Source organism: Alligator mississippiensis, chromosome 3 (assembly GCF_030867095.1).
Source record: "Alligator mississippiensis isolate rAllMis1 chromosome 3, rAllMis1, whole genome shotgun sequence".
Classification (NCBI taxonomy): Eukaryota; Metazoa; Chordata; order Crocodylia; family Alligatoridae; genus Alligator; species Alligator mississippiensis.
In genome coordinates this window covers 205,870,816-205,889,128 of record NC_081826.1, presented here as the reverse complement: position 1 = coordinate 205,889,128, position 18,313 = coordinate 205,870,816, and the positions used below count along the sequence as shown (strand labels likewise).

The window sequence follows — 18,313 nt, the reverse complement described above, 5'->3', positions numbered from 1 at the left end:
TCCATCTCCTCCACAAGTAGATGGGCAGGAGGAAGCTCTACTTTGGTCTGCCCCTCAAAATGCCCAAGAGCACAGTATAGATCAGCTGCAGTCAACTCCTTTTTCAGAACAGTAGGGAGATAAGGAAGGAGGTTCTAGACAGGGTTGATGAAACATGCTGTCTCCTATTCTTTTGTCATGCTGTCCCTTATTCTTTTGGGATCATTAAGTCATTATCTATTCCCAAATTGTTAGTAAATTTAAATAATTATATAGTGGCACTTAAGTGGTTTCAGTTCTTATTGGGTGCATCTACACGTTGCTATGCTATGGTGCCAGACTTTAGTGCTTCCTTTTGAAAGTACTAAAGCACGGCGCAGTATGGGTGGTTACTGCACCATGTGCATTGGGACATGGTTAGATTTTGCTGCTATGTCATGGTAGTGGTGTGCTATACCACGGGAGCGCGCTGCTATGGTGACATAGCTGGCAATCACCCAAGTGATTGCTACATCGCCGTGGTGCACTGTACAATGATGTAATGCGTGACTGTGTCACTGTAGAGCGACATGTAGGTGCACCCATTGGATACGTATTCACATAGTTGAAGTAATCACAATGAAAGCTAATTAGTGGTATAATTGGCATTCTCAACATAGGAGTTAATAACTAAATAGACATAGAAACTGCCCTGTCCTCTACTTCCTAGAAATGGCCCCCCGGATCAGGACAGAGGGATGTACTGCCACCTCTGCTGTGCAAATAGGGGTATTGACCATTTTGTTTCTTTCACAAAACGTAAATTCATTTAGAAGAAAAAGCAGAAAAGATGACTGGACATTATTCCGATCCAATGTGATCTCCATAAGCACAGAATCTACTGCATGTTGTATAAACAGTCTAGCCTAGCTGATGTCTTTCACTAGTTACTATATGACTTGCAATACAAATTTATTTTCTGTCTGCCATGCATATTTGTAAAGCCCCTCTGTATTTGACTGTAGTCTTAGTTTGATATAAAAATAAGCCTAGAAAGTAAGCATTGTTGTTTTATGTCAATCAAACCATCCATTCTGAAATTCTTTAGTTAAACTCTTATAAATAGTTTTTAGTTTCTTGATTTGCATATGATTGGTATTAGTACTACAACTGGTTGTGGAGTTATTTCCCCTGTAATTTACTCTGGAAGTTTAAATACTTGTTATGGATCTGTAAAGAGAAGATCATGTTTAGCCCATATTAAGTGCATGCATATTTCCTGGGTGTCACCATAATTGACAGGTAAACCAGAACATGAAGGAGCAGGGTAGAACAGATAAAACCAGGTAAACAGTAGTTAAAGTAAGCACTAATACTATAGTAGGAAAGGTTAAAATAAAAATAATAAAAATAAGTCTTGGTTATTTTCCCTCTCTCCCCCACTCTGTGGTTGGGCCTGTCAAAAAGTAATGGGGTTCCAGTAGTAAAATAATCTTGTTACTTTTTAGTAATAGGAATTAGTAGGATTTAGTAAAATTTGGTTCTTTACTGAGATGCTGCTTGCCACATTCCAGGACAAAATTAATTTGATGTTAAAAAAAATTAATTTTTTAAATTAATTTTGAAAATGTTTTTTCACTCCTTTATGTACAGTCTATTTGTTAAAAAAAAAAAGCAGCCAGTGTGCTGTGGGACCATGTGTAGGGTACTTCTTGCATTGTGATGGGAACGCATAGGATTCAGTTAGGCAGTGGAAGATATCTTAAATTAATTATTTTCTTCTTTTTCCATAGTGGATTTTTCATTTTTGTAAATGTTGTCATTGTTAAATGTGATCTATGACTGCAGACAAGTAAATAAGCTTAATTTGATATGTATCTTGCTATGTATTCTAGTATGGTACACTGCTTCACAGTTTTTTAAAATTTATAATAGCAAGATGTTAAATGTAGTTTCAGATCTTTTATAGTCTTCAGAATTTATGTGATGAAGATCTTCTTAATTTAGATACATTTTACCTATATTAATAACATTTTATAAGCTTTAGCCTCTGGTAGATTTTAAAAACAGGATGCATATGTGTTCATAAGTGTAGTCTCTCTACAGTTGAATGGGGAAAGATTGAAATGATTACATGAGAGATTCTACAGAATGATAAATTGAAGACCAACAAGTCACGAAGAGAGGGATGATGTTATATCCAAGACTTCTGATGAAATTTAAGATTGAAATAGCAATTAAGTGGCAGAGAAAAATATTGAAGGGTTTGAGATATCCCCATATGAAGCAAGAATGAAAAGATTAGAGCTGATATATTTTAGTGGGAAAATACATGAGTGGACATAGATATTTTGTTGTTATTTTACAAAGTGTGCTGTTAATTTTTGGAGTATGTTGCCACAAAGTATCTCCCAGGGAACTAGTTTAAGTTTGTATTGATAATTGTTTTAAATATTAAATATTGGTATATTAGTTTAGATGAAGTCTCTTTATTTTAATTTGGGATTCTAATTTGTACGAAGGGATCTCTGTCTATTATGGTCTGTTGTTCATTGTACTGTAGGATGTAAGCTCAGGTTATTTCCTGACCCTCTCTCCATTAGTGTCATAACTAAGGTTTCCAAGCTTTTACTTGGCCCTCTCCATGTGGGTAGGATGAACATAGGTTCATAGATTTTATAGATTTTTAGGGTTGGAAGGGACCTCAGTAGATCATAGAGTCCAACCCCCTGCCTTGGGCAGGAAAGCGCTGGGGTCAGATAACCCCAGCTAGGTGCTTGTCTAGTCTCCTCTTAAAGACCTCCAGGGTAAGGGAGAGCACCACCTCCCATGGAAGCCCATTCCAGATTTTGGCAACCTTCACTGTAAAGAAGTTTTTCCTAATGTATACTTTGAGTCGGCTCTCTGTCAGTTTATGGCCATTGTTCCTAGTAACCCCAAGAGCCTGGTAAACAGAGTAACCACTATTCCTTGCAGCCCTCTCCCCAATGAATTTTTAGATGGCCACAAGATCCCCTTTCAGCCTTCTTTTGCGGAGGCTGAAGAGATTCGGGTTCCTCAATCTCTCTTTGTAGGATTTTATCTGCAGGCCCTTAACCATACAAGTAGCTTTCCTCTGGACCCTCTCAAGGTTATCCATAGATTTTCATAGACATTAGGGCTGGAAGGGACCTTGGAGGGTCATCGAGTCCAGCCCCCTGCCCCAGGGGCAGGAAGTCAGCTAGGTTCAAAGGATCCACATCCCTTTTGAAGTGTGGTGCCCAGATATGTTGCTTTGAGATATGATTATTTGCAATATTAGCTGTAGGAATATTATTTGTTATGTTTAGGGACCTACCTATTTCGTGGGGGCTGCCCTTTGATTTCATGGGCAGAACACCAGGCTCCGCCCACAACAGGTAGCTATGTTGTGGGCAGAGCATGGCAGGCTCCCCCCCATGCCTCTGATGGACTGAGGAGCCCCAGTGGCCCTACCCCTCGCTGCCAATTGGCTGCAGGGGCTGTCTGTCATGTGACCCCCCAACCCCTCGCTGCTGATTGGTTGCAGGGCTGTCCATCATGCAAACCCACCCCTTGCTGCCAAAGGTGAAGAGGCCATTTGACAGGCAGCCCTCTCAGTCAATCAGTGGTGAGGGGCAGGGGGGTAGCAGCCGTTTTGCCAGAAGTCCTTTGAGCGGGCAGCCCCCGCTCCCTACTCCCCCCCGTCAGTCCTGGCTCTTCTTGCTTATAGTTCCTACATCTTCTTTGTCAAGTGCTCTTCCTTTGTTCTCAATCCACTGGGGTTTCTGGGAGTTACAGTCCAAACTACAGTCAGCACAGTTCTGTTGGACTTCTCCCCCTGTCATCACACGCTCCATCAGCCATCATTTTTCTTACATCCCCTTTCTATAAATCTTGATTATTGACAATGGAAATATGTTTTCACTGGCCTGTGAGTGTAAGGTGAAATTGATGTTTATCAATGTTTATAAATAAAAAAATTGAATCTTGCCAAACCTAGTTATATTTTGCATTTTAAAATAATCTGCATCTTACTAAATCATGCCCTGAATATTTTTCTTCCCTTTTTAATTCTTAGCAATTTGATACTCATAAAGTCTAAAGAAAAGTTAATGAGTTCCATGTTGGATCTCATATTCAGCAAGTTTAAAACACTGAAAACATTAATCAGAATAAGACCAAGGAAATTAGATGAGTTATAAAAATACTTTCATTGAAATGCCCTCTGCACTGTCATGTCATAGTTTTTGGACATTTTGGGCACGTCCACACGAGTGTGGATGTTTGGTTCCCTGGGCACAAGCAGTGGCGGTGCACCTTGAGCTGCCACTGCTTGTCTCCAGGGAATGCCTGTGCCACGTGTGCATCGGTAGGCGGCAAGTTGCCTTGGGTGGGGAGGCTGGGACCAGCACTGTGCTGGCCCCAGCAGCCTTACCTCAGGGCCTCCTGGAGCTGCATCTGTGGCTCTGAGTGGCCCAGCTCTGCTTTTCAGCAGTGCGTGCTACCCGAGCATGCACTGCTCCGTTTTTTTTTTACCTTTGGATATCCAGGGATCCAGAAAAACTAAAGAAAAAAAATGGAGGAGCGCATGCTCGGGCACCATGCTCTTGTAGCACAGAGAACACTGCACTGTGCGGTATGTGTTTGCCACGCCACACACCGCATGACCGTGCTTGTCTGGTTGTGCCCTACGGCTGCTGATAGACATGTTAAAAAAAGAAGACGTGCTTTACCAAAAGCAGCAATGCATTAGTTCAGTGTTTCCCAACCGGTGTGTTGCGGCTCACTGGTGTGCCCTTAGGTAAGTCCAGGTGTGACGCAGCATTTTGGGCAGGAGCCACACCCCACTGTCTGCTGCTGCTGTGGATACAGGCTGATGGGGGGCATGGCTCCAACCCAAAATGCTGTCTGGCTGGCCGCATGCCACCCCTCCCTATTAGTCTCTGGCTGGCTGTGTGCCATGCCCCCCCCCCCCCCCCCCAATCGGTGTCCGGATGGCCATGCACCAGCCCACCCACCCCACTCCATGTCCCATGTGCCATGGTGCTTTTGTATATAGGTAAGTGTGCCATGGGGCAAAAAAGGTTGGGAAATGCTGCATTAGTTTGATCCAGCTCCCCAGCATCTGTATAGATCGGATACTTCAGCTATTAGATAAAAGTGCCTAAAAAGCCCCACTAAAGCGCCTGATCTATGAAGAGGTTGGGAGAGCCAGGTCCAGCTAATGCAGTGTCTCTTCTGGACATGTGCTTGGCTTGGCATGGGGGCATGAGGGTTTAAAAGTGCCGGGATTTTTTGTTTTGTTTCGTTTTATTTTTTACATCTGTAAGAAGCCTATCATTTCTTTTGCAAGTATGCATTTCAGTAAGGAGTTAATGTACTTAGAATGCTTAAATGGGAAATAGCAGAGAAAATGTGATGAAAAATTACTTTTATACTGAATGTCAAACTGATAACTTGGTATTCTGTAGGGATCTGAACTGTTTGGGGAGAACATGTCTATCAGTAGCATAGAAACTGGTGCGTTTGTTCTGTGCCAAATTGTATTCATCTTTTCCTAGAAGTTACTTAGTATGCCCATTTAAAGTTAAGTATAAAGGTCCCTGAGATATTCATTTTTTCTAAATTTGGACACTGCCGCTGTGTTTTTCCCTACGATTGTAAATGGGTTTGAATGGTTATGCTACACCTAGTAGGGTTGCTTATACCTTGGTTTTTAACCAGACTAGAGATCTAGAATTGCATTTTCTTCCAAGTTTTACTAAAACTAAAGAGTTTTATGGCTGACACTGCTAAAGCCATTGAATTTTCTTTGTAAATTAGAGTAAATATGTGTTTTATTTCAGCAACAAAAGTATCCTTTTTAACAAAAGAGCAATAACTTTTTCTTGGTAGGTGTATTCAAGATAGAAGGGTGAAAAAAGGGAGAACTGCATTTGAAACTGCTCTTCCTGTTTGAAGCCAAACGTAGACTCTGAGGCTTGCCAGCCCTGTAGTTCTGCAGCTAATTTCTTACCATTTCCAAAGGTTTTGTTAGTGACTTGCAGATGGAACTTCAGGGTTTGGAACTTATCCATTAAAAAGTTGTGTGGTCCTAGCCACAGTAGTAGTACAGCATGTTTTTCCTATACTAGTTTAACAGAAGTTAACTTAGCTGGAATTGGTTCGAGAAAAATAATGCAGTTTTTTCCTTTATTTTCTTTTCCCTTACTGCATATCATTTGAAAGGATTGGGTTCATTTTGGATTATAAAATATAAATATGATATTTATCTCCTATTGAAGAAATAGAGGCAAAATGCAAATCTGTCCTTTTTAGTAAGCTGTAGGCTGTAAATATGAATTTATTTCATAATTGGAGATTAATTTTTCAAAGAAAAATTCATGTCTTCATGTCTTCACTCCTGAATGGTTGTGCTTTTCTATTATGTGTTTGTTCTAGGTTCTTTCTTCTACTTTACCTTATAAATATACTTGCTTTTTTGAATCAAAACTAAGTAGACTTTAAACAAGTTTAATGTGTTCTTTTTTGTATCAAGTCTAGCAAAACACTTAAGTAATTCTTAACTCTACACTTATGAGTAGCGATTAAAGTGGGACTACTTGTTTGCTTAAAATTAAGCATGTGATTAATTGTTTTATTGTATTAGGGCCAGAATGGTCAGCACTTTGTAGTATAGAGCCCATTGTACTTTGTGGAAATGTATAGAAGCAGTTAATAAGGTGTGTTGGTGCACAGGTGAGTTTTGAGTAGAATTTCTGGTATGTCATTAGAAGCACAAATTCCATAGATTGATAGAGATAAATTAATATTTGTGAAAGAATAATATTGGTCTTAAATGACCCCATTTTAGCAAAGTTTTGTCTCAATATGTTCTGTGCTTTAGCCAGTGAAACTGTTAGTAGTTGCTAGAGGTGCACTGATACATCAGTCCGATATCGAATTAGCACTGATGTAAAGAAAATTGACTGTATCTGAAATCAGGCTGATAATTTGCCCGATAAATGCCTGTGCATGTGCTCAGCTGCAGCGCAGCATGTAGGCAGCGAGAAGCACAGCCAGGTAGCTTGGAGAGCTGTGTGCAGCTGGTAAATCTGTTATGGTGCAAGGGGAGGGGGGAGGGAAGGGGTGTGGGGGGCAGATCAAGGCCCGCCACTGTTAGGGAGGGAGTGGGGCTAGAGCTGGGGCTGGAGCAGGTGCTGGCCAGCTGGGGCGAGCCTGGTTGCAAGATGGACCCATGGCTTTTCTGGGGGTGTGGGGAGGGGGGGCGGCTCCCTCTGTTGCGTGCACCCCAGAAGGGAACGGGGTGGGCGGGTGCCCCCGGATCTGCACAGGACAGGGTGGGCTGGGCTGCAGCTGTTGGCTGGGTCAGGGCTGCACCGGGGTCTTCCTGGTGTGTGGCGGGAGGACTTGGGCCTTGGCTGTGCTTGTGGCAGGTGGCAGCGGCACTGGGCGGGGGGGCGGTGGGGGGGTGGGCTATGGCAAATTTTGACTGCAGCCCCCACATAAACCCCTCCCAGTACCACCTCTGCTGCCCACCCTGAGCCCATCCCCGGCACCGGCCCCAGCCCACAGCTGCAGCGCACCCCACCCTGCCCTGCACAGATCCAGGGGCACATACCGCCCACCCCTCCACGCCCTCCTAGCAGTGGGAGCCGCACCCCCCTGCACCTCTTGGATGAGCCACGGCTCTGTCCTGTGCCTCACCCCAACCCAGCTGGGCATTGCCTACCCCAGCTCCACTCCTCCCTCACCACAGGGGCCTTGATCTGCCCCCCCATGTCCCTTCCCTCCCCCCTCCCCTCCCACCACAACAGACTTACCAGCTTCATGCAGCTCTTCAAGATGGCGGGCTACATATTGGAAATCGGATCGGTATTGGCCTATATGCCTCCTTAAAAATCTGCTACCGATATCAGCCCCCAAAATCTATCTTGGTGCACCCCTACTACTAGTTAGTACTACTACTACCCCTCATACTAGTTAGTATTCTCAAAATCCAATCACCTCACGTCAGTACAGCTTTTGAGGTGAATCATTTGTCTACAGTCATCTTGCCTTGCATGTTTGTCAGTGGAAATCTGAACCAGAGCAGATGGCAATTCCACATGAAATGAGGAGAGAATTAAGAAATACTGGACATATATGTGTGGTAGTTTTATTTAATTAACTTTTATAGATTTAGCTAATATAAACCATTCCATTAATATGAAGAATGTGGATCCAGAAAATGGGATAAAACAAAAATGCTTCTTCTGAAAACATTTTTAGGATGAATGCGCCCCACTAGCAGCTGGGAACTTTGTCCCTGATCTAGCAAATCACTGAAGTATATTCTAGGTTTGCTTCCATGGGAGTTCTTGCATGCTTAACATTAATCTGATGCTTAAGTGATTTTTGAGATTAAGGGGCAGGGGTGGTTATTGAAAAAGACTAAGTCTGGGTAAAAGAGGTAATTTAAAAATTTTAATTCTACCTTTTATACTGACTAGTTAAGCTGTGAAATACAGGTCAATGCAAAAAAAAATATATGCCCCTGAAATATTAAACCTGTTGTTTCAACTTTGTTTAAAACATAATTTGTTCAAAGTAGTGGAGCAGAAGTTGGAGCTCATAGTTAAGTATCTGTATGAGAGCAAGTAGTTTCAGTAATTCTTTGCAGACATTTTAAAATGCATATATTCATAGTGAACCTACATATTCAACATGAGTATACACTAATACAATTTCTGACTTTCTGCATAGTTTATTAAAATTCAGATCTGATAAAATGTTGAAAAAATGGTATAGACTAGCAGTATTCTGAAATATTCTGTTACGTTTATATGTATACACTGTACATCATCAACCTTATTTTCTTCTGCCTTTTGGTTTTGGTTTGTGGAAAATCAATTTTATGTTTTTTCCTGGAACTAATGAGTGAGCAAGCAAGAGGTCTTGTAAGCAAAATTAAAAATTGCAGACTTTGTTATGATTGGACTGAAGTGTGGAAATTTTGTGAATTGTGTTATGTCAGCATCCTACTCATGGAATAGGCTACGTAAACAGTGGGTGTTGAGACATTCTATGAATGAGCAGGCTTCCTTTTCATTTGCAGACTTAACCACTGCAATTCTCCAGATTTATTTATTTCATAAAGAGGTTCTAAAAATAACAGACTAGTTTCCATTTTGTTGTTGTTGATAATTTCATTTAGAAGGCATGGGATATTGTAAAACTTCTTCTAAAACTTGCAAGAAGATTTTTTAAGGAAACATAGTGGAAAAGAACCTGCAGAAATAGTGACAGGCGTTGGCTATAGATTTCTTATACCAGTCCCAAAGAAGCTGTCCCTCATGTTTTCCAAATGTACTACCCATTTATTTTTAAAGGCTGCTTTTAAAGATTTTATGGACCGTAAAGATTTTTAAGTGACTGTGTGTTACAGATTCTAGTTTTATAAATCATAACATTTATTTTAGTTTCTTTCTATTCCTCCCCCTCCTACCTCCAACTACCGTAGTAACTATTTCATATGTTTTACAGTAGTTTATACACAAACAGTTCTAAGTCTAAAATGCTTGCTGGAGCATGCTGTTTGGTCATATAATAGAAAAGTAAGGTTTGGATTCTGGAAAAATCAAGTCTGGTATCATGCCAAATGATCTAAGTAAATCATTTGAAACTTGTAAAACCTAACAGATAAGTTGATATGTATAGAACAGTAAACTAAATTAAAAACCAAATTTTCTCTTGACATTTGGGTTTCAGGCTTCTGTTAAAAAATATGCATTCAAGGGAAGGAGTTGGCGCTAGGAAATCTTGGCGTAATTCAATAAGTTCTGTATGGCACATTGGAATCTGCCTTAATCAATAAAAATAATTAACACAGTCTTTAATAAACTTGGAGTCTAATTGTACTCAAGAGTTTAGAGAGATTTTGGGGTGGTCTCTAATGAGGTGGATAATGATGTTTTCTTTGAAACGCTCTTTGAGATCACCGATGAAAAGTGCTGTGTAAGACCTAGGTATTAAAGTAATTGCACAGAGGGAACAAGAAAGAGCCTATAAAACAATGCATACTTTTTCTACTCAGTCTACTCAACAATACAGCTTGCTGAGTTTTCTTTGACAACAGCGTAATAGAAAGATAACTAGTTACTGGATCTGGTAATTATTCTTTGTTTATTTGTCAGTGTTTTCCTTCTTACTGGGACTGGAAAAAAGGAATTTGATATCAACACTTGGCTCTTCTATCATACCCTTGAATTTCTGTTACTAGTTTTACAGGCGTCCTTAAATAATACATCTCTCCAAGTAGTAGTTTCAGTGGTCTCAGTAAATCTACTTTCTACTCCATGTTAGATCTGTATGTAAAATAGCTATTATGTTTCCTTCTTTTGGGACATTATGTACATGGCACCTACCATCAGTACTGAAGGTCCTCAGGGCAGGGGTTCCCAACCTTTTCAGATCACGGACCAGCAAACCGCAGACCGAAAGTGACCGCGGACCAACAAACTGAGGACCGGCAAACTGCAGTCCAGCAGTGACTGGCATACTGCGGAGCGGCAGCCAAGCCTTTTTTATACTCAGTATAAAAAAGGCTTGGCTGCCGCTCCGCAGTATGCCAGTCACTGCTGGACTTCTGGTCTGTTAGCCAACCCTCCTGCGGACTGGCAGCCAACCCTGTGGCCGGGGGTTGGGAACCTCTGCCTTAGGGGATACCTTATGAACTTTCTGTAGCAGTTTTGGAAGCTGTAACTGGCTTGCCATGTGGGAGAGTTAGTTTCCTCAGTTATGTTTCTTTTGTATCTTTAAGTTTTGGAAGAGTGGTGCTTTGTTTTTCGCTAGAGTTGTTTTTCAGAACTAGACAGAATTTTATATAAATGAGGTAGCTGTTCTCATCTCTGTCTCAGAACAATCTGCTATCCCCTAAAAAAAGTTCTGTTTTCTTGATATGAAATAGGCATTGCCATCCTTCTTCTTGTGACCAGCCATTATTTAAATCTAAGCAAGTGTTGGTAAGCTTTGTAATAAATGTCAGAGAGCTCTTCAGATTAGGTAGTTGTTAAGTGGCTAAAAGATTACAGCCAGGAAAGAAAACCACCACAATTTGTCAGGTCTAACTCTTCCAGGAACATCTACTTTCTAGGCTTTGAGGCTCTAGTATTTGTTGGTTCCTATCTGCAAGACAGCTCTATGGATCTTTCCACCTGCAATTGTCTGCCAGCATCAGCTAGACAAGTACCCTCCAACAAGAACCCTCTGGGTTTCATTGCTTGTTGGATTTACTGATTTTCAAAGCTGGCATAGGAGAAGAGGGGCATACAAAATAAAAAGATTACTCACTGCTTTTTTTTTGTTTTGTTCCTTTCTCTCTCAGCAGCTTTTCTCCTCAGGCAGCATCACTTGGAGTAGTTTCCTATCTCTAACTGTGCAAAATAGATTTTTTATTACAACTGACTACCAGATTCACCTTCTGCTTCTTAGATGGAGCCATGAACTTAATTGTTGAAGATGTTGCTGGGCATACAATGGATTATTATTTATAACCTCCATCTGTGGGCCACAGCACTTTTTGCTTGTTGGGAGTATTTTACTGTTTTTGGCCTCTGAGTCACTCCTTACAAGATCGAAATACACATTTGTATATTTCTATAAAGTAGCCTGTACAATACAATGTCGAACTGCATCTTTCTTCAAAACACAATTTTCCATAAAGAACAGCACCAATGTGGAAGAAATATGTTATAAACTCATTTGCTTGCCTTCTAGCTCAGGCGTTGATAACCCTCAGCATGTGTGCCTGGGTGACATCTGAAGGCATTTTGCTTGGCATGTGCCCTGGGGCAGATGGTGAGGAAGTAGCCAGGGCTGCGCTGCCACAACAAGGATTGGGCCCCTTGCAGCTCCTCTGCCATCCACGCCTTACAAGTCAAGGTTGTGGGTGTTTTTGGCACTCTGCCCAAAAATGTTGCTGCCCCCTGTACTAGCCTCTCACTTAACATAGTGTGTAATAGCATTAGATTTGCCAATTATAACCAGAAATAAAAAAAGCAGTTTAGGTGTAGAACTACATAAGGTAAATGAGCCATGCTTTAACAAAAGATGTATAAGATTTTCTGGACAGAATGTTTTGGATAAAATGAAACACTGAAGTTAGGTTAAAGAAACACACGTTCTTTGAAGCATTACTCTTCAACTTCTTGTCTTTGTAGTCTGCAGGTTTGGCTCAGACTTTGCTCTGGCAGTAGGGTTTGTGAAATGAATGATGTATGGAACAGATAGAAGCTGAATTCTGATTTCTTGTATTTTTAAACATAAACCATCCATCTATTCTGAACTTCCTTCTGGTTTTGCTGGCTCTATTATCTCTTCCTTTTTTTGTTTCTCTGATGTTTACTGGCCATTTCAAACTTTTTTTTGTGTTTCTTGGAATAACCCAAGCAGGTTTTTGATATGCTGATTAATGAAAATGTTATTTTCCAGCTCTGGTAACATGCAATAATTTTTTTTTCCTCCCTTGGAATCAAGGAACTCATAGTCTTATGAGTGCTGAGGAGAAATGTGGAAATGATTTTTGAATCTAATATCAACATAGACAGTATTTGATTGATTTCATCCTCATAATAATGCAGTTGTGTGGGGGAAACCTCCACAATCTATTTTAGTATATTACAAATGAATATGCAAATTACTATCCCTTGATAACCTACTGACTCCACGCAATCTGTATGCCTAACCCAGTGATTCTCAAGCAGAGAGCTGTGACATGATAGCACTGTTAGGTGTGCAAACTTGATTCACAAGATAAACCCAGAGATTTTGAATAGTAATCCATAGTGTTAAAAACATTGTGACCTGTTGTGGTCTTTCTGAGTCCTTTGCAGCAGAAGAATTATGCTATTATTTTTCTTTAGTTACAAATCAAGTGACTACTAAGAGCTGACATTTTCCAAGGGGTACCTTGAGTCTACCTTTCAGCTCTGCAGAAAAGGTCCTGGGGGTTACAGTGTACAATAAGCTGGATATGAGTCAACAGTGTGCCCTTGCTGCCAAGAAGGCTAACACCATACTGGGCTGTATTAGTAGGAGTGTTGCCAGCAGATCAAGGGAAGTAATTATTCTGCTCTATTCTCCACTGGTAAGGCCACATCTGGAATGCTGTGTCCAGTTTTGGGTGCCCAACTATAGAAAGGATGTGGACAAGTTGGAGAGAGTCCAGTGGAGGGCAATGAAAATGGTTAGGGGGCTGGGGCACATGACTTCTGAGAAGAGGCTGAGGGAACTGGACTTATTTAGTTTAGAGAAGAGAAGAGAAGAGAAGAGAAGAGAAGAGAAGAGAAGAGAAGAGAAGAGAAGACAAGACTGAGGGGGGATTTGATAGAAGCTTTTAACTATCTGAAGGGTGCTTCTAAAGAGGATGGAGCTCCAGGGGTGGGCAATTATTTTGGACAGAGGGCTGCTTACTGAGATTTGGCAAGCCATCGAAGGCTGCATGACAGGCAGCCTGCGGCAGATAAATATTAATTTTCTAAAATGTTTAGGGGTCCCGCGGGCCAGATAGAAGAATGGCCTGGAGGGCTGAATCTGGCCCACAGGCCGCATCTTGCCAACCCCTGTTCTCAGTGGTGGCAGATGACAGAACAAAGAGCATTGGTTTCAAGTTGCAGCAACGGAGGTTAAGGTTGGATATTAGGAAAAACTTTCTCACTAAGAGACTGTTAAAACACTGGAATGGGTTACCTAGAGAGGTGGTGGAATCTCCATCCTTGGAGGTTTTTAAGACCCATCTAGATGAAGCCCTGGCAGGAATGATCTAGTTGGGGATGGTCCTGCTTTGAGCAGTGGAGTAGAGTGGTTCCCAACCTTTTTTTCTACCAGGACCCATTGATAACCAGTCCTGACCCCCTGCCCCTCACTCCTGACCCACTGCCCCCAGCCCCACAATGTGTGGAACAAGGGGGGGGGGGCATGGGGCATGAGGTGCCCCAAGTTGCCCCTTGTAGGCTGGAACTCTGCCAGCCTGCAAGGGAAAAGCCCATGTTTTCCTTCTTTAAAGGAGAATCCATTTCACCGCCCTTTCATATACTCTTGTGATCCACTTTTTGGTCGTGACCCAGGGGTTGAGAAACGCTGGACTAGATGACCTCCTGAGATCCCTTCCAACCTTACTTTTTAATGATTCTAAAAAGGTTGTGAACCACTAGCCTAAGTTTTTTGCAAATCCTTCCTAAAAGCTCTGACTACCTGCTCTTCCTAGGTCTTAAATCCTTTTGCAAATCTTTTTTGAGCATTCAGACACTCTTTTTATTTTCCTAACCGTCTTGCCAGCTCTCCCAAAACCAGCTTGCTAGCTCCCTCAGCTTCTCAACTTGCATTCCCATTGGCTGTCTCACCCTTTATCTCGTTCCAGTTGCTAATCCTTCCAGTTTCCAGGCGGACACATATCTGAATATTTGGTATCTTTCTAACAGCTAATTTAAACACAAAATGTAATTATGAGGTTATATGTAATTGTACTTCTTACATATATATTAACAGCATAATTATGGAGACATTGGAACTTGTAAAGATTTAATAGATGTATGTAAATTGCTATGATTATATTTGGAAGCTCACCTATTATGAAGTTCCTTTTTAATACCTCTATCTTTTTATCCTTTGAAATGAGAAAAATACATTTTAATTGCTTCTTTAAAAGGGTTGTATAAAATAATCATTATAGTGTTTTTTCCCTTCATCTTAGTTTTATGAAAAGCTGTCACTAGATGGCAGTAGAACAGCTACTTTTTCTACAAAGGTTATAAAATAAATCTTTGTAAACAAGTAGTCCAGGCATCACCCGAAATTTGCAGCAGAGTAAAAGTATGTAGAAAAGAATACAAATTATACAAACACTTGAGACAGGTTTTGTCTTGATATTCATGATTTTCTTTATCTCTATTTTCTTCACTAGAGCGCTAGTGTATTTTTACTGATTGTATGTTATCTCTTATAAATAGTACATCAAGTACAACACACATTTAATTCCAGAGGACCAGTGAACCAGTTAATTAAGGATGTCCAGTAAAAGTACATATAAATATTTGGGTTGGATTTCTGAAAGCAGAAGTGAGCAGACTGGCTCTTTATTCTTTTTAGCTTAGAATCTTGGATTAGGTTCCTCACATAAAAATAAAGTAGATAAGGATGCCCAAGACAATAGAGGTCATGGGACTTGGGTCTGTACTTTCCTTCAAAATACTTATTTTAATTAAAAGTCTGTTTTTCATTGTCTTCTAATCTTGGCTCTCTCAGTTGCAAAACCGAGCTTTGATACTCGTTAAAGTAGTACAGGGGTGTCAAAGATATAGTTCATGGGTGGAATCTGGTCTGCAGAACCCCATCATTCAGTTCCCGATGCTACCTCTGGGTCTGAGCTGATCCACACATGGCACATACCAGACCAGCTCCACGCAAAACCTGTAACGCATGTTGCTGTGTGCAGCATGGGTCCGGAGCTAGTACCATGTGTGCTGAGTCCAGCATGCAGGGAGAAAGAGATGAATAAAGAGGTCTGTGGGCTCATTGTGGCCCATGTACTGGCCATGTACTACTTATTTGGCCCACAGGGGCAAATGAATTTGATACCCCTGGCATAGCAGCAGTCATTTAGAATTTTTTATCAGTTCAGTGATAATATGTAAGGCCCTGATTCAGCAAACACCTGACATCTTCCTCTGAAGTAAAACGCTCAGTATTTTGTTACATTGGCATACACCAGTTGAGAATAGGATATTAAATGAACTATAAGAAATTGAATCAAGATAAATATATGTGCCAAACAGAACTTATTATAATGGAATGAGCAGCCTATTTCCATTAAAAATTGTCATGCAATATACAGTGACCTCAGGTAGGTTGGAGCTTGCTTTTGAGATTTGGCCACAATACAGCATGTCCTGTAGAACGTAGCTGGGCCATTCTTTTCAGGGCATAGAATGCCACCTACAGAATCATAAGGGCATAGACTGCTCCACACAGACTTGGCCAGGGCCATTGTACTTTCTGTTGTACTTTTACAAATGTATACTTGATTTTATGACTTCATATTACTATTTGTTCACATTTTCTTTTTCTGGATATCTTTCTAGCACTTTTTAAATTTTGTTTAAAACATTTTAGTAGAGAAAAGATGTAAATGTTATCATCTTTGTAGCTAGAGGAATGAAAATATAAGATCAGATCTTTCATTACACCCAAAATACACTGAGCAGAATTCAGGGAGCAGTGTGAAAAGCTAACATAAATTTTCCTCTTGCTCTGCTCTGACCCTGGTGCTACTGTGTGAATTTTTCAGGTTTGTACTGTGTTAGAACAGTCTGAGGGCTATTCTAAGTTATACCAACTTGGAATGGCTTCAGGGGTCTAAAACCTTGATCAGTCTAGTTTAGTGGCATCTTGTTCTTTTCTTGTTTTGCTAGCACTGGTGTAATTATGAGACATAGTAAGCCATTGCAGCCAAAATTGTCTTTCCTGAGAAACCCAGGACCCCTTCTTTGTCCAAACCATGCTGGTGAAGTGGTGTAAGGTGGCCATATACCAGAGGATGTGACCTATAACATGGAGAAAAATCAGCAATATCAAATGGTTGGTAAAAATATAAAGTTTTAATTTATTTTTTTCTTTCTTTCTTTTTCATTCTGTTGATTTCTTCAAGACTTTGTTGTGCCATCTCCTTTCATCTTCTCCATGGGGATCTAAGGAAGCTGATACCAGTAACTTTATTTCAGTTCTTGGCTACACCTCTGAAGATTATTATGAGAAATTGGTTGAAAATGTGAGTATTTAGTGCAGTGGAGATTGCGTTAGTAACAATTTACCAGATTATATGTGTGTACATGAAAATGTCATTGTTCTAAAGAAGAGGCAGCAAATTTTATCTTTTCTTACTTTAGTAACTGTATTCACTTCCTTCCAAGACATGGGTTATTTCCCCATTTAACAAAGAGGGGCCAAGAAGCCCCTCATCTTGGAACGGTGTACAAGGCAGTGGGGGACAGGGAGAATGGAACCTGGGGCTGCTGCAGCTCCGGCTCCAGCCCCAAACCCAGTTTGGAAACAGAGCTGCAGCTGCTGTTGCATCCCCCCCAAGTCTCCTCCCCCACCGCCTCTGCATCCTTGCCTCTCTCCCCTACCCTGCAGCTTGGGGGCTCCCCATGTTTTCTCCCCCTTTTCCCTATTTCCCCATCTCCGCTCCCCCCCCCCCCCTTCCTTGCTCTGGCACCAGCAAGCTCCATCTCTACTCCAATGTGGGGCATGGAACATGGCCCAGCTCAGTCCTGTAGCAGCAGTGTTGGCTCCAGGGACGAAATTAAGATGATCCTCCAATAATTATATTTTATTCATGGAAAAGTATAACACATTTATACATTTTCCACATATAGAATATAATTATTGGGGGATTGACTTAAATCCAGGGTCGTTTTGGATTTGAATGAATGTGGTATTCAGGTCATAGGCAGGCACCAAAGTAAATGTTCAGGCATGTGTGCTGAGTCACAAATCTCAGGCACAAATGTGTGCTGCTGCTACTACTTGAGCTGCTGCAAGCTTATGTGCTTGCATGTGTGGACACACCCATAGGTTTCCTCCAGTTTGCAAATTTCCAATGTAACAAAAAATCTTTCTTAGATTTTACTTTAGGGACAGGATAACAAAAAAAATTTTAAAAATTGGGTAGATGTGACATATCTTATTAGAACAACAGAGTAGTTGGAACGAAGTTATTTGCAAGCTTTTGGGCACAAATACTCTTCTTCAGGCATAGGGAGATTTTGCTGTTGTTCTGAGATCTCCATATACAGATGGATCTATTTCTTCCGGTAGAAATCATGAGTGTACAGACGTTCCAGCTTTTTCTCCGCGAGCAAGAATAGCCATTCTAGGAGAAAAATATCCCAACTCCAACAAGGTAGAAGTCGCTCCCAGGAGACCTTTTCCAGAACAATAAATGTCTGCACACTTTCCCATGGTTTAACTCCTCCTGAGGACCAAGAGGGCTGTGGCCACATGCTTCCATGCCTTCTAGATACCAAGGTCACCCCCATCTGGAGAAGGTGTAGGGTTCTGCTGCTTATTTTCCTTCCAAAGACCCAGAGAGGAGGAGATAACAGCTACTCCCTACCTGCTCCTCACAAACAGGAGTCCCCATTGTAAGAAGTGGGGGAAGGCTTTGCCTCACTGTTCCATCTGCTTGGCTCCTGGACCATGGGAATTGAGTGCAGGGAGCAGAGCTGCCCCTGCCTGCTTCTCACTCTGGAGTCCCTGAAGGAAGTAGACTTTCCATCTTTGGAGGTTTTTAAGACCCGGTTAGACAAAGTCTTGCCTG

At 41.2% G+C, this 18,313-nt stretch overlaps 1 protein-coding gene across 3 annotated transcripts in view; it reads left to right on the top strand.

The window, feature by feature from the left end:
* Positions 1-18,313, top strand: part of FANCC (FA complementation group C) — a 143,601-nt gene that overhangs the window by 66,433 nt on the left and 58,855 nt on the right. For all 3 annotated transcript variants that reach the window (XM_059724842.1, XM_006266606.4, XM_059724841.1), the window contains exon 5: positions 16,643-16,762. In XM_059724842.1, the coding sequence (XP_059580825.1) occupies positions 16,643-16,762 (120 nt within the window). The remainder of the gene's footprint in view (positions 1-16,642; positions 16,763-18,313) is intronic.